This window comes from Strongyloides ratti (genome assembly GCF_001040885.1).
Source record: "Strongyloides ratti genome assembly S_ratti_ED321, chromosome : 1".
In the NCBI taxonomy this organism is placed as follows: domain Eukaryota; kingdom Metazoa; phylum Nematoda; class Chromadorea; order Rhabditida; family Strongyloididae; genus Strongyloides; species Strongyloides ratti.
Window position 1 is genome coordinate 8,438,544 of NC_037307.1, and position 15,610 is coordinate 8,454,153.

The 15,610-nt window shown below is 25.3% G+C and overlaps 6 protein-coding genes across 6 annotated transcripts; 3 read left to right on the plus strand and 3 right to left on the minus strand.

Annotated features, from left to right (window-relative positions):
• Positions 1-1,987: 1,987 nt before the first annotated feature.
• On the minus strand, positions 1,988-3,336 carry SRAE_1000262800 (Probable ATP-dependent RNA helicase DDX6; the record flags this gene model as incomplete). Its single annotated transcript, XM_024649727.1, has 2 exons — positions 1,988-3,202; positions 3,250-3,336. 2 exons carry the CDS (start codon positions 3,334-3,336, stop codon positions 1,988-1,990), a joined length of 1,302 nt encoding a protein of 433 aa, XP_024503575.1.
• A 759-nt stretch (positions 3,337-4,095) lies between these two features.
• Positions 4,096-6,583, minus strand: SRAE_1000262900 (Nucleolar protein 14; the record flags this gene model as incomplete). The annotated part of the gene is made up of 2 exons (XM_024649728.1): positions 4,096-6,444; positions 6,482-6,583. 2 exons carry the CDS (start codon positions 6,581-6,583, stop codon positions 4,096-4,098), a joined length of 2,451 nt encoding a protein of 816 aa, XP_024503576.1.
• An 863-nt stretch (positions 6,584-7,446) lies between these two features.
• SRAE_1000263000 (Cytochrome c oxidase subunit 6B1) lies at positions 7,447-7,806 on the plus strand (the record flags this gene model as incomplete). The annotated part of the gene is made up of 1 exon (XM_024649729.1): positions 7,447-7,806. One exon carries the CDS (start codon positions 7,447-7,449, stop codon positions 7,804-7,806), a length of 360 nt encoding a protein of 119 aa, XP_024503577.1.
• A 254-nt stretch (positions 7,807-8,060) lies between these two features.
• On the plus strand, positions 8,061-8,522 carry SRAE_1000263100 (NADH:ubiquinone oxidoreductase, subunit b14.5b family-containing protein; the record flags this gene model as incomplete). The annotated part of the gene is made up of 2 exons (XM_024649731.1): positions 8,061-8,406; positions 8,449-8,522. The coding sequence occupies 2 exons, from the start codon at positions 8,061-8,063 to the stop codon at positions 8,520-8,522; spliced, it is 420 nt and encodes a 139-aa protein (XP_024503578.1).
• Positions 8,523-8,797: 275 nt separating this feature from the next.
• SRAE_1000263200 (Tubulin-specific chaperone C) lies at positions 8,798-14,526 on the plus strand (the record flags this gene model as incomplete). Its single annotated transcript, XM_024649732.1, has 5 exons — positions 8,798-9,358; positions 9,411-9,789; positions 13,844-14,098; positions 14,147-14,304; positions 14,362-14,526. The coding sequence occupies 5 exons, from the start codon at positions 8,798-8,800 to the stop codon at positions 14,524-14,526; spliced, it is 1,518 nt and encodes a 505-aa protein (XP_024503579.1).
• A 345-nt stretch (positions 14,527-14,871) lies between these two features.
• On the minus strand, positions 14,872-15,536 carry SRAE_1000263300 (60S ribosomal protein L6; the record flags this gene model as incomplete). The annotated part of the gene is made up of 2 exons (XM_024649733.1): positions 14,872-15,212; positions 15,263-15,536. 2 exons carry the CDS (start codon positions 15,534-15,536, stop codon positions 14,872-14,874), a joined length of 615 nt encoding a protein of 204 aa, XP_024503580.1.
• Positions 15,537-15,610: the final 74 nt, after the last annotated feature.

The following is a 15,610-nucleotide window of genomic DNA, read 5'->3' on the forward strand; positions in this document are numbered from 1 at the left end:
CTCCCAACAAAGTAACTTTCATTCATTCATAATAAAAAATCATTTTCATTATATCTTTTTTAAAAAATATCTGTTTTAATAATATTCAATGATCAATTACCTTATAACTTTTATAATCTTTTAATATACTTTTTTTTATATGTAAAAAATCTACTTATTTATTGTAAAATAAACATTAACGAATCAATCTTACCATTATATCACTTGTTTAAAAATATTTAAAAAGTAAATAAAAAAGTAACAATAACAATAGCTGTTTTTTAAATCATTTATCACAAACTTGTTTATATCAAAATATGTAAATTTAAACAAAAAAATCAAAGTATTTTTTTTACTATGAAATTAAAATAAAAATTTTAAAGTTAACAAAGAAGTTGTAAATATTTATTTATTTTAAAAATTATTAATAATATAAATGTTTAAAACAATATTATTTTAAAAATTAATTTAATTATGAATCGTAACAATTGTTTCTTTTTTGTCAAAAATTGGTCCTTGAAATTGGTGATTTAGTAAGGAAATAAAATTTTCATTCTCTGAATAACAGCAATTTTTGAAAAAGAATCTATTATTGACAACTGTTATGAAGTTTCACGTTGGATTACAAACAGTTTGAATACAAAAAAAAATTATAAAAAAAACCTTATTCAAAAGTTCTAGACATTAATTCAAAATCTAACTTAATCTATACTTGTCCAGTGTTACATTCTTTGGAAAATAATTAAATTGATTATTTTAAAAAAAACTTCAACTTTTTTTTATGTATTAAATATTTATTTAATATATTTTTATTAAAAAAAATTGTTAGCAGTATTTTAACAGTATAGTTTATATAATAAATATATTGGTTAAACCCTGTACGTTAACTTTTACTGGGTAACCGGGTATTGAAGAAAAAAATTTTTTGTTTTAAAATTCTTTTATATCATTTTTTCAATTAACAATTTATTATCAATCCCCTTTGATTGCTCAAAAATGTGGGGGATAAAAACAATAAGTACCGAATGATTACATAAAAAGTGAATTGTTTTAAGCATATATGAAGATCACAATTCTATCATTTTTAATGTAAATGTTGTAAAACATTTAACTAAAATTACTAGAATTTTAGTTTGACTTATGATATTACAATAAAAAAAATAGAGAAAGATATTGGAAATCTCTATGATAAATTGATTTATAGTGCACAATTTTGTTACATAATAAAATCATCCAATATGTTAATTACAAGATATAACACGTACATCAAAAAAAGTTATTAATGGGATGATATAAATTACATAAAATAATGACACATCAGGCACACACTTAAAGTTAAAGTATGTATAATCTGGAAAAGAGATAACAAAACAGTTTTTAATACAATATAATAGAGGTGTTAAGAAGTAATATAAATCACGATTGCAATTAATTAAAACCGGATGTTTTCCAATGATAAAATACAAAGAAATTTGTGGTTAATGATTAAAGAACATGATTAATATTATCTATCGTTCTTTAACATTAAATTATATATTGACTCATGACTTAGACGATATTACAAAAAAAAAGAAGAGAATCTCAATAGTTAAAAACTATTAACAAGTATAGCAAAATATTTATATTCTAATAACAAGTGATATTACAGGATGATATGTATAAAAACATCTTGTAATACACACTAAATATTGAAATTCTCTTAAGACAAGTAGAGAGGAAAGGGTTAAAAAATATATATATAAAGTTAATTAGAGAATATTATATAATATAACTAAAGTAGAAAATCTTCAGTATACAAGTAAAGAAATAACATAATGTATAACGACAAAATTAATACGTAATAATGCCAGAAAATATATAGTAGTAAATATTAAACATGTGAAGCACGGAAATACACACCAGAGATCAAAATAAACACACCAGTAAATGCGCACTATGCAAATGAGAGTTGTAGTTGTATTGAGAGAAACCTGGAGAGAGAACCGTGCTGAGCTACCATAAAAGAATCTTAGTTATTATCTTGATCATCATCCTTATTGACATCTATATTAGATAGATCGTTGACAAGTTGATACTCAGCGACATAGAGTTTTGGATCAATGCTCTTAGGAACAGGGTCAATAGTTGTTTGCAATTCGCGTTCAATCCGACGTAAGTTATAACGATCCTCATAAGTAATAAGATTAATAGCAACTCCTAAATGACCATAACGTCCAGAACGTCCGATTCTATGAAGGTATGTCTCAGCATTCCTTGGGAAGTCGAAATTAATAACAACATTGACAGCTTGGATATCAATACCACGAGTAAAGAGATCCGAACAAACAAGATTACGACAATTTCCTTGACGGAAATCATGGAAGATTCTGTTACGGTGTTGTTGGGCCATCTTAGAATGAATATAGTAACATGAATAACCAAGTTCAGTAATCTTTTTAGCCAAAAGTTCAACACGTTGAGTAGAGTTACAGAAGATAATTGATTGGTTGATACGGAGTTTTCTAAAAAGTGTGTTCAAACAATGAACCTTTTGTTTCTCCTGAACATAAGCGTAGTATTGAGTAACTCCAAGAAGTGTTAACTCATCCATGAGATTAATTTCATATGGTCTCTTCATATGTTGTTTCATAAATTGTTCAACAGTCAATGGGAAGGTGGCTGAATACAACATAATTTGACGACCTTTTGGAAGGGATTCAATAAGTCTATCAAGAATTCCTTGAAAGTCCTGGGAAAGAAGTTTGTCGGCTTCATCAAGAACAATAGTATTGCATTTATCAACTTTAGCAATTTTCTTCTCAATTAAATCAAGGACCCTTCCAGGAGTTGCAACAACAAGATGAACAGTACCATTAAGTCTCATAATATCGTCAGATAAGACAGTCCCACCAGTAGTAACCATAACCTTGATTGGTAAATGTTTGCACAATTCAACACAAATTTGGGATGTTTGGAGGGCCAATTCTCTTGTTGGTACGACAATGATAGCCTGGATTGAGTCAACAGTTGGATCGATCTTTTCAACACATGGTATACAATAAGCACCAGTTTTTCCAGTTCCATTTTTAGCACGAGCAAGGATATCTTGTCCAGATAAAGCAACAGCAATAGAAGCTTCCTGAATTGGTGAAGGTTTTTCCCATCCTTTTTCAAAAATTCCTTTAAGTAATTCTCTCTTCAAACAAAAATCTTCAAACTCGATACCCTTAGTTTCGGTTACATCCTTAAAAATAATCAATATAATGTCATCAAAAAAAAAATACCACCTACTTTAGTTCTATAACGGAGATCCTTTGCTGGTAATTTGAGGTCCTTTTTCCACTCATCATTTTGGTTATCGCTTTTGACTACAGACATGTTTCTTTCTTCTTTACCAACAATAGTTGTGTTTTTTTGACAGTAGACTTTTTTCTTTTTTTTTATTAAATATTATAATTTTATTACCACTTTATATAGTAGCACTTCTTCTTTTGCAATAAAAGAGGGGCAAATGCTTTCCTGGAAAAAAAAAGACATTTATTTAAAATATTATATTTATACTTATATTTAAAAAAAAAATGGCGATATGTATTAAATTAAAGTAGTAATGATATATTAATTGTTAAAATGATGATAAAAAAAAAAGGTTGAGATATTGAAAAGAATAAAGTGCACGAAGGATGACGTTGTAAAAACATACTAACGGTAGTTATAATAAAAAAATTGCTTGAATGACAACGTAGAGAACTATGGGATATTATATATGGGTGTTAAAAGAAAATCACTGACAGAATGCTATACCTAAGGGATATTTTATCAAGCCCTTTATCAGATATTTCTATACCAATATTTTTTAAACAATTAAATTACAAAAAAGGTCATGAAAAAGTTTACACTAAACATATAGAGTACATCGATGATAAATGCGTGTAGAATTAAAAATTGGCAAGATAGATAGATTGGGATAGTGAACCCTTGGCAAAGCAAAGAAAATGACATAACTTTTCCAGATAGGAATCATAAAATATATTGGGAGTTTTTTTAAAATATTGTCAACAAAAGGTATTTTTAGATAAAGTAAAAAAAAAAATAACATAAAAAAATGATACAAATAAAAAAATAACAAAACAACAATTATTATTTATTGTAGAAACGCTGCCTGCCTTCTGACTCCTGTCCTTGAAGTTGGCGAATGATTGTAGCAGTCTTTTGAATTCTTTCTTGATTGATAGCATCAAGATCGGCACGTCTTTTTTGTGCAATAAATTGAGCATCCTTCCTAAGTTCCTTTATAGCACCCTTAGTCTCTTTACGGAGCTTTTGCTTAAGTTGTTTATTTTGACTAGCGGCATCCTTCTTAATCTTCTTACGCTCAGGGTTGAAATCTTCATCAAAATCAGGCTCTAACATCTTAAGCATTTTTATTTCTGTTTGTGGTTTGCTTAATCTCTTAACAGAAGAATTTTTTATAATTTCATTTTCTATTAATTGTATAGTATCTCTACAAAGTTTTTCTAAAGATTCAGGATAATTTTCAAGAGGCATTTTTTTCAATAATTTTAAGAAAGGTTCAAATGTAGCAACAAATGAACAGGAATATTTTGTGTAAGCAGTAGTAAAAAATTGAAGATTTTTAATGATAGCTGTTATTGTAGATAAAGTTACTCCAACATCATCTTCATTATAAATGTTTCCAAATAACTTACTTATACTTAAAGGTTTAATATTAGCATCTTTATATGACTTAGATATATATAATGCTGTTCTGTATGGATAAATTAAAGGGAATTGAAGTGTTGGAAATGTTTCATTTTCCTTGTTTTGAACACACATCATAAGGAGACCTTTTAAATGAGCAATAATTTCGGGACAGAAAAAGTCGTTCCTTTCAAATGACGTTACATAAAGAGTGATAAAGAATGATGTTTTAGCAGCATCAATTGAATTCTTTATATGACATGTATTTAAAATATCCATAAATACCAAAGTTGCTGGTGTTGAAATTAGATGTAAATATGAATCTGTCCTAAATATACATGGAATTAATTTGTAGAAAGCAATTATATCAAAAGTAATTGGACCAGTCAAATCTTTTTGATGACGTGTTTTGAATTTCTGTTTTAGAAGAGATCTAACACAATGTAAAGCAAAGTCAGGATCAAATTTAACCAATTTATATAAGGCACGAATGTGAATAGAAAGAGAGTTAATAGTAGATTCATCTTCTATTTCTTTGAATGTTTTGTCAAAATGTCTAAGAAGAAAAACAAATAATTTTCCAAGTTTTTCTTTGTTCCCTTGTTTTTTGGATGGATGATATGTTTCACAAAGTTCTTCAATATATTCTAATACTGTTTTGGTAGAAGAAACTTTTTCAAGTTCATTCACTAATTCTTCGTAAGAACTGACAATATCTTTATCATTAATGGTTTCTTCTTCATCTGATTCATCTACTTCACTTGATGTATTTTCTTCATCTTCGATTTCTTCTTCATCTGTAATATTTTCCTCTTCATCAAGTTGATCATCGTTAATCTCAGTATCGTCGTTATCTTCATTCTCTGAATTTAAAATATCATCAATGTCATCGTCATCGCAGTCGTCACTATCTTCACTTTCGGTATCTGAACCAGTACGTATTTTTGTAATTGAATATTTTTCATCTTTTGGAAGATTTACAACTTTTCCATGCTCATCAAATCTCAATTCAAATTCATCGTCCTTTTTCTTCTTCAAATCCTCATCATCTTCAACCACAACACTTACTTTCCTCTTTCTTTCGGGATTTAACTTTATTCCTTTCTCTGCAACAGCCATCTTACCACAATCAAGTTTAAGAGATTTAAACAAATAATCGTATTCTGAATCTTCAATACTTTGTTTTGGTTGTTCTTCATCTGTTGACTTTCTCATAACAAGACCCTTCAGTTGACCCGCATTTCGTAAATCATTCAACATACTATCTAATTTTTTTGTCTCATCAGCCCATGCTTCTTTTTCCTTTTGTTTTTCATATTTCAACTGTTTACTTTTTGCAATAACTTCATTTAAAATTTCTCGTCTAGTTTTGACTCTCTCTCCTAATGGAATTTCATTGACATTCTCAAAAGCACTTCCACCAAAATTGGAATCAGCAAGAAGAGTAGGATCAAGATCTCCTTCTTCATCACTCATATCCATTTTTTCAAATTTCTGAATATTCGTTAACTTGGCCCCTTTGTGAGTCAAATCTTCATGTATGCCTTCTTCAAGATTATATTTTGAAGCTTTTTTTTTGAAAAATTTTTCTTTTTGTACTTTAAATCTTAATTCTGCCTTTTGTTCTTCTGTGAGTGTTAAGTCTCTCTCACCAAGACGTTTGTCCCTAATTACATTTGATTTTCCAAAACGATTAAGTTCTGCACCAAGATTTTGCTTTCTTATATCCATTGCACGTTTCTTAGAAAGTCCTGGAGTCCCTGCAATAGATTTTTTAGCTCCAAGTACCTGAGAAATAATAAGTTAATATTTATAATGAACTTACATTTTGTTTATTTCTATTGTACTTCAAATCAAATGGATTGATTTTTTTTGGTTTGGACGATGCTTGAGGTGCAGGAGTTTTTACTTTTGATTTTTTTCCCATTTTTTTGATGGTAAATAATCTTGGGGAAAATATTAAAAAATAAATTTAAATGAACATTATTCCAATGACTATATTCTTGAGAGGATTTCGGGGCAACAGGATTGTCGTTTGAAAAGGACGAATTAAGAAGAAAAATTGAGTTTTCTCTGTCTGTAAGAAGGTTAGAGAAATAATCGTTTTTAAATTTTTCCTTTTGTCAATACAACCGGCTTCAAGCTAATTTTAATTCATTTATATAGCTACATTTTTTTGTCTTTTAAATTCTGAAATACTTGAGCTTAATAATTTTTAATTGATACGAAGCAGGTAATATAAAGTTGTTTTATTATTTAAAAAGTTAGCTTTAAAAGGATGTAAAAAGTAGTAGGTACGAGTTACAGAAAAATTAATTAAAGTTTAACATTTAAAAATAATTTACAATACAGAAAAATTCTTGATTTTTTTCAAAAAACCGTTCATTACAATATTATTAATATATCTGGTATTAGTAAATGTTTTTTAAATTTGACGGAAGATATTACCAAACCATATTAAAGCCTAAGTTTGTCTTAACTTTGAACACGTTTCCTCTTGTTAGAATTAGTAACTACTTCTACAATCAATTTCCATTATCTCATATTCCATACATATATTTATCAATTAAAAAATATTTAAAACCAAGATAAACAGTAGTCCAGGAGAAATCTTGACTAGATTTGTTTGACAAAGAAAATATTAATTGGAATATAGTAACCGTTGACTATAGGGAAGCATGTTCTTATATCCTATATTGAATCAACTATTGTGATTGTTATTTTTAATCGTAGTTTTATTTATTTTTTAAAGAAAAACTTTTTAAAATGTTTTATTTATAGAAAAGAACGATGGCTTCAAAATTTCCCATACCTAAAACAATTGGAGAGAAGTGTAATGAAATTAAGGATGATCATGTTCTTCCAGATCTAGAATCTAATGTATGGTACAACAAGGAACACGATGAAAAATTGAAGAAAGACTTCTTTTGGTCTACTCCATATGACGCACGTTTTCCACAAATTCGTAAACAACGTCAATGTTTTACCTACTACGTTGATTTTTTCCGTTGTCAAAATTTGATGGGTGAAGATTACGAGCCATGCAAATTTTTCCAAAATGTTTATAAAGATTTTTGTCCTAATTTCTGGGTCGAAAAGTGGGATGAACTCCGTGAGGAAGGTCGTTTTCCAGCTAAATTTGATCGTTAAAGGAAGAATTATAGATATTTTCTTAATGTATTTCGTTTAGGAGTAAACATTTTAGTCAACTTTGGTTTAATTTGAAAATTTGACAAGAATGTTATTTGTAACCCTTTGTAATTGAATTTGGGCTTTTATGTTTTTCATAAAATAAAGTAATGACGAAAGTGTTATTCTCGTTTTATTTTTTTTTTATTGGTTATTTTCCATTTACTTTTTTTTAATTTTCACGTGGTGGTTTTTAGTAAAATAATTATTTTAGGATGGCAGAGGTCACCAAGGTGGATGAAGCAGAGATTGATCGCCGAGAATCTTATGTTCGAGAAAACAATAGACCTAGAGTTCCTATTGATCCATTTACACATACTTATCCTTTTAAAGCTGCCTATGCAGCTATTGGATTAGCTGCTTATGGAGCTTACCAACATAATAGATTTTTTAGAAAGCCATGGAATCATCAGTTGATTCCCCGATTATTTATTTTTGCTGCAATCGGATTTTGTGGTTACGGTTTAGGGGCTATTAGGGAACATCATTATAAAACTAGGGATGCTATTTTGGAACATTACCAGCAATTGCATTCTGACGAGTTCTTAAATGTTAATGATAGTGAGTTAATATTTTATTAATGATAAAACTTTTTTGTTATAGGATATGGACGGCCTTATGCTGATATTATTCTTCCATGGTATCCAAGACGTGCTCAATACAGAAGTGTGGATTAATTTTTAATTTGACTATTTGTTTTTACTTTATCAATATTTAGTAGTCTATTGTTGGTTGAACTAAAAACTCCAAACTTTACAAGAACGTTAGGAAATAAAATTTTGTAAATTACTTCTAATGGTTTTAAATTTAAACAAATTAATATGTATACGTTTTTTGATGTTTTTTTTTTAAGTTAAAATTATCGGTTATTTCCAATTATATATTTCTTCTTGTCATTTATTTTTTTTTAAATATTTATTTTTTTTTTGTATAGTATTAAATTTATATAAAAATGGGAAATGAAAATGAAGAAGTAGTACCACCAACATCTGAAGAAGGAACAGATGATTTGGTGAATGGTGATGGTTCATCAATTAATAGTAATGGAACTGAGAAGATATCAGGAGAAAGTCTATCATCATCTCCAGAGGAACAAGTTGAAGAAAGAAAAGATGAACCTACTACGTCAAAAAGTACATCAAAAGGAGCTACCTCAACATCTGTTAAAGGTGAAGAAGATCCAGTAGCAGTATTGGAAAAAATGCTTAAGCAAGCTAATGATGCATCTCTTCATGGAACACCAAATGATCGTCTTCTTAGTTCTCTTCAATTACAAATGTTTAAATCAAATGTTGAGTTACCGTCATATTGGATAAAAAAAATAGATACAGTGGTTCAAAAACTTTGTCCAATGCCACCAAAAACTAGTAAAGGATTTTCCTTCACAAAAAAAAATATAGTTCCTCAGACAAAGAACGTTGGTTCAGCTGAAGGCAGAAAAAGTAATAAAGATTTTTTAAATAGTCAAGGAGATTTATCTAGTAAAAATAAAGTTATTACTATTAGTAATGAGGTAATAAATAAGTTTTTAATAATATTTGTTATAAACTTTCTTTTTTTTTTAGAAAGATGGTGATCGCCAAGTTTCTGGTGATGATGGTTCTGATGTTCGTATATCAAATATAAAAGATTGCTCGTTTGGATTTACATTTCATCCATCATCAGTTATTATTAAAGATATTGATAATTGTACATTACTATTTCCATCATGTAAATCATCTATTCTTATTCAAAATTGTAGTAGAAGTAATATTGGTATTATAGCACAACAGATACGTATTCATAATACTCAAAATACATCAATTTTATCAAATAATAGTAGTATAATTATTGAAGATTGTCATGGTATTAAAATTGGTGATTACCCAAAAACAGGACTAGAAAAAGAAAAAATTTATGATATTGAGCAGGCTAAAGTTCAAGATTTTAATTGGCTTGTTAATGGTGAGGAATCACCTAATTGGAATTATATTTAAAAACAAAAATAAATTATAATATTTATTATTTGGTAATTATGTATAATAGTGTATTATATTAATTTTATTAGAACATTTCATTTAACTTTATATATATAAAATATATTGTTATAACTTTCCATTTTATTACCCAATAAACAAGGAATATATATTAATAAGTTTTTAAATACAATGTAATATAACATTAAAAACATCAAGTTTATTGGTTTTCAGATCACATATTTTTCCACTACTTATATATTTTTTTCACACTTTCTTTATTTATCTTGAGGATATAACATTGCTTTTGAAAGTTACTCTTTTTTTTTATCAATCAAATTTTCTGCCCTATAGGAGATATAAAAATTGAAGATATTTAAATTGTTATCGTAAAAAAAAGGTACCAACTAATAAATCTATATATTTATATAAATTAGTCAAAAAATAATTTTTTGTTAAAATTTTTTCACGCATCATCATATTTGCGTGTCTAATGTTCTTATTATTTTTTTTTTTATTTTATTTTTTTTCATTATTTTACATATTATATTTCATAGAAAATATACATTACATTAAAAATTTATTTTTGAACAGATATAATATATAAATAAGTATAAAAAAGTAATTATGGACATTGAAAATTATATGTATTTTTTATTAAAAATAAAATATATATTTTATTTATATATATATATATATTTTTGGTTATCTTTTAATTTTATTAATGTTGTAAGCACATATATTTATAGTTAATATTAATGTCACTTTAATAATATAGATATAGTTTTAAATATTAAATTAAGTAGTTCGTGTTTTATTTGAATTTAGTTACCATAATAAATATGTTATTTAATATTTGACTTTCAATCTCAGGAAATATATTGGCAATTTCTTAAAATTAAAGTGAGAGGAACTTAAAAATATAGAGGTAATATTATGTTGAGCTCACGAAGATTAAAATGGTATAAGAAATAAAATTTAAGCTCTTAACATATGAGAATATTTATTATAATTTGTTAAAGAAATAAAAAAGGGCGAGAATAATTTTTACAATTAATTAATTTTTTTTTTCTTTTTTATTTAATTTTAATTCATTGGGTTTATTATATAGTGATTTTGTAGAATTAATTGAAAAATGCCATATATATAATATTAATGATAAGAAATTATTTTTGGGAGATAAAAATGTAGTAATATATATGGTAGAAATATTTTAAGATTTATATTTTGATTATTATTAACTATAAATATTCATTATAATAAATTTTTATTAAATATGTATTAGAAAAAATTTATAATTACATTACTTGGTTCTTCTTTAATGTTATTATTTCATTGATGTTTTTAAAAATTGGATTTTATTAATGTTGTTATTGGATATATAATTTAAAATTTTAACGCTCTTCGCTTTTTCCGATTTTATATCTATTTCTATATATATATATTTTATCATAGAAAGTGTAATTTTAAAAGAGTGAAAATAAAAAAATAGTTTAGGAATTTTAAAAGTAAAAGATTTTTATAGTTTTTGCGCACCAAAAACTTTAGGTGGTTTTGATAATAAAAGATGAAATGAATTTTTGAATAAATATGTGCTATGAGGCAAGATAAATTAGAGAGATTCTCTCATTTGTAATAAATTAGCACTAACAATAAAAAAAATTTATTATCATTAATAGAATTAATAGAAAATATATCATTACATTATTTATATTAAAAAAGTTATAATATCTAATTAAAAGATAATATTATGTATATTATTATTAAGTTTTAATGCTTATTTAACAATCATTGTCTTTATTATTTTTTTTTTTTTTTTTGATTTTAATCTTATCATGCGTAAATAAATATTTTAAAAAATTTTAGTATTCTTTTGCCTTTTTTTTTACGGTTTTTAAAGAGAGGGATTTTAATTACGCATACACCAAAACAAATTATACCATCTTTGAATGATTCAATTTTAGTAGTCTTGTCAAGTTTAAAGTGAATGTATAAAATACAAAATTATTTTTGAGAATGTAAGTTATTTCACTTGAAAGTAAACTTATATTATTTAAAATTCAAAGTGCATTTATATTATACATGAATAATTTTACTTTTTTTTTAATAATATAAAAATATTTTAAACACACCTAATAGTAAATCTTATCTTGGTATTATATTTACCAAAGAAACAATTCAAAAATATTTTACATATAAATTTTTTTTTTAACTTCATATTTAAGAAAAGAAATGAAATAAAGAATTTATATATTTAATTATAAAAAGTATAAAATGTACTTGAATAATTAAAGTAGGAGGGTTAACATATAATATAATGCCAAAATATTATCTTACACTTTATGGTAGTCAAGATACTTTAACAATATTTGCTTAATCATTATTTTTAAATAATTTTAAACTTTTATTAATTAGTTATAAATATTTATAGGGTCTGCAGATGTTTTAAAATTTTATAAATTTAATAAAAAAAAAAATATATACATTCTTGTAGTAACATTAAAAATTTCTAACATTTAATAGTTAATTTAATAAAAATTATTATTAAAAATAGCATTTATCGTTTTGGTAAAAATTTATTTACACATATTTTTATTACAAAAAGTAACATTTTTCTTATATACATGAACTGAAAAATATATAAGGAAGTATCATATATATTAATCTTATCATATATCAACAGTTCTACCAAATAATTATTTTTGTTTGTTAATATGTTCTATGTAGATATATTAAATATACCTTGTTAATATTTATTTAATTTAATTTATAGCAACAACTTATCATTTATATGAAAAAAAAAAATAATAACATAAGCAGTATATCATTTTCTAAAAATATTTTTCCCCTATTTTTTTTTAAAATTTGTATTTTTTATTTATTTTTTGTTTAACTTTATAATTCAGTAGAAATAGTCTTTTATCTAAAACAAAAAAAAAAAGTCCCAATAGCAAGTGTATGTCATTTTTATGAATATTTAATGTTTTTGGCATAGTATAGTACCAGCTAATAATCGTTTCTTAAAATTATTCTTATCGTTTTCCTAAAGGCATATGTAAAAATTCACAACAATTTTTATTTGATTCTTAACTTTTCACAATTTTATATGTCAAATAATATATAATATATATATATATATATTTCAGTAATTATCTCGACTAAGGAAATATAAAAATGATAAAGGTGTTTAAGATAGACAAAATAGTATAAAATTGTTTGAAAGCATTTAATCATTATAAAAAAAAAAAAATACTATTTTTAAACATTTTTTTTTCACACAAAAAGTTCAGAATATGTCATTAGATTTGTTTATAAAAATATTTAACTACCTTAAAATAAAGTTTTATCAATAAGTTTATGGTAAAAGTATAAGGTGTACTTAATAATCAGTATTAAAAGAGTAACTTTTAATTTTTCTTTAATATATTTGAATAGTTGAGTAAAAGCAACTTGTTAAAGCAATCTAACCTTTTCTTAATTTAATGTTACTTGATATATTTAATATTATACTTTAGCATGGTATAAAAATATACCAATAGGTACCTTCTTTATTACAAGGTTCTCTACATAATAATATTCTTTAAGAACTATTTGATGTGGTATGAAAAATTTGTTAAAATATGACTTTTAAGAGATTTTTGATATATTAAATTCAACTTTGTTTTATAAATATATATATATATTTTTGAAAAATAATATGTAAAAAGTATATGTGTCGTAATTGAAGATAGCATCTTTTTTAACTTTTTATATATCTATATCTTTAAGTTATATATTGCAATAAATCTTTATTTTAACAAATTCATTTCCTTTTTTAGAGTTTCACTCAATGTTAAGGAAATGGTGGATGGGAAGTATTATGATGGATCAAGTATATTGTTCTCTAAAGAATTTTAATTTTATTTCATTGCTTATGGATTTTTTCAATATTATAAAAAGGATAAATAAAATATCTTTTTTAAAGATATTATTTTTATTTATATGTTTTCAAAATAATGTTCATTCTTTAAAACATAAAAAAAGGCATTCAAATAATTTAATAGAAGGGAAAAATACATCAGAATCATTTTATTTATCTAAAACTTCTACATTTAAACAACATAATGAAGAAGAGTATTCTATTTCACATTGTTATTCATGTGCTTCAGATATCTATCGACTATACTGGTCACAATTAATGCATCATTATTTTCCACCAAAAAATTTTACTGATAATTGTTGGATTCCAGATAATTCTGTTGGACAAATTCCATGTAGAACTGCTTGTTTTACACTTGTTGAAGATACAGAAGATGAATGTATGTTTATTTAATATTTTTAATTATTATATTTTATTTTTTTTTTAGTTTCACCAAAAGCAATATTACGTGGATGTGTAGATAGATTATTACTATTTGGAATGGATGATGATGTTAAAAATGCCATAATAATACATCATAAAAATTGTAGATCTACTGATCGTCATCTTTTACAATTAATAAGTCTATCTAAAGATTCTCAATATGTAAGTTTTTTTTTTCTTTATTATTTTTTTTTAATTATTCTTATATCTTTATGTAAGGTTTTAATGTGTACGTGTGAAGGAAAAATATGTAATGATGAAGATATGCGCCCAACATTAGAAACATCCTCAACATCAAAAGTTATGGTATTGTCAATAATTAAATATATTTTCCTATATGCTTCAACAATGAAAATTATTAAATTAATATTTCCTTTACTTTAAAAAGACTGGTAAAAGTACATATATTAATTATCTACAATAATATAATTTTTATAAATAGTTATTTCCTTCATAATTTTTATTCCCATCTGTCATATTCCTTTAATTATCTTTATGTAAAATTTTAATAATTTTTTAAAACTAATAAATAGTTCTTTATACTCATTTATCATTATATTTTTATGGTATACCTTAAAGTTAAACGTATCAATTATACAGGAAATAGGGAGAAAAAAAAAATGTCATTCGAATATAAGAAAAAAAAAATTCAATAATAGTACAACAAAATTTATAGGATTTTCTTTGTAAATGATAACTTCAACAAAAAACAAGAAATTTGACAAATACTTAGAAGACCATATTATGTGGATATTGTCTTTTACTAAGTCCAAAGTTGGTTCTCAAATATCCAGCAAGGAATTTACCTTCTGGATTTTTCTTGATACTTCCAAGGACTGCAGTGTCAATAGTTTTTTGGTCAGCCTTGCGGGCCTCTGTAAGAGTGTATTCTTGTTTACCTTGTTCAAAGATATCCTTCTTTTCTTTTCCAAAATATTTGGTTCTTTTAAAGTAATCATCAGTCATATTATCTGGAACTTTAACTCCGGAGACATCAATTTTAGTTGATGTTGGGAGGACAAATTTTTGAGCAATACGACGTACTGGAACACCATTGATGGAGAATGGACCTACAAGAGAAGAAAAAATAAAAATATGTCATAATAATATAAAAACATACCAGTAACAAGAAGAAGTCCAGATTTTTCCATTTGTTTCAAGAAAACAACACGTTTTCCGGCATATCTTCCAGCAAGGATAACAACAACAGTTCCTGGTGTAATTTTAGAGCTAAGTTTAGGAACCTTAAGAGATCTCTTTGTTTTTGGAGTTCTCTTTTTTGGGTTTTTTCCCTTCTTGACAATAGCATTACACTTAGCCAAATGAGCTAAACTAAAACGCATGAGTCCAGTAGCATAATTAGCGCTCTTTGGCATTGAAATTTTTTTTGCCATCTTAATAAATATCTACCCTTAAAAATTGTTATAAAATAGTAATGTAAAAAAAGTTATAATAAAGTAAAAAAGAA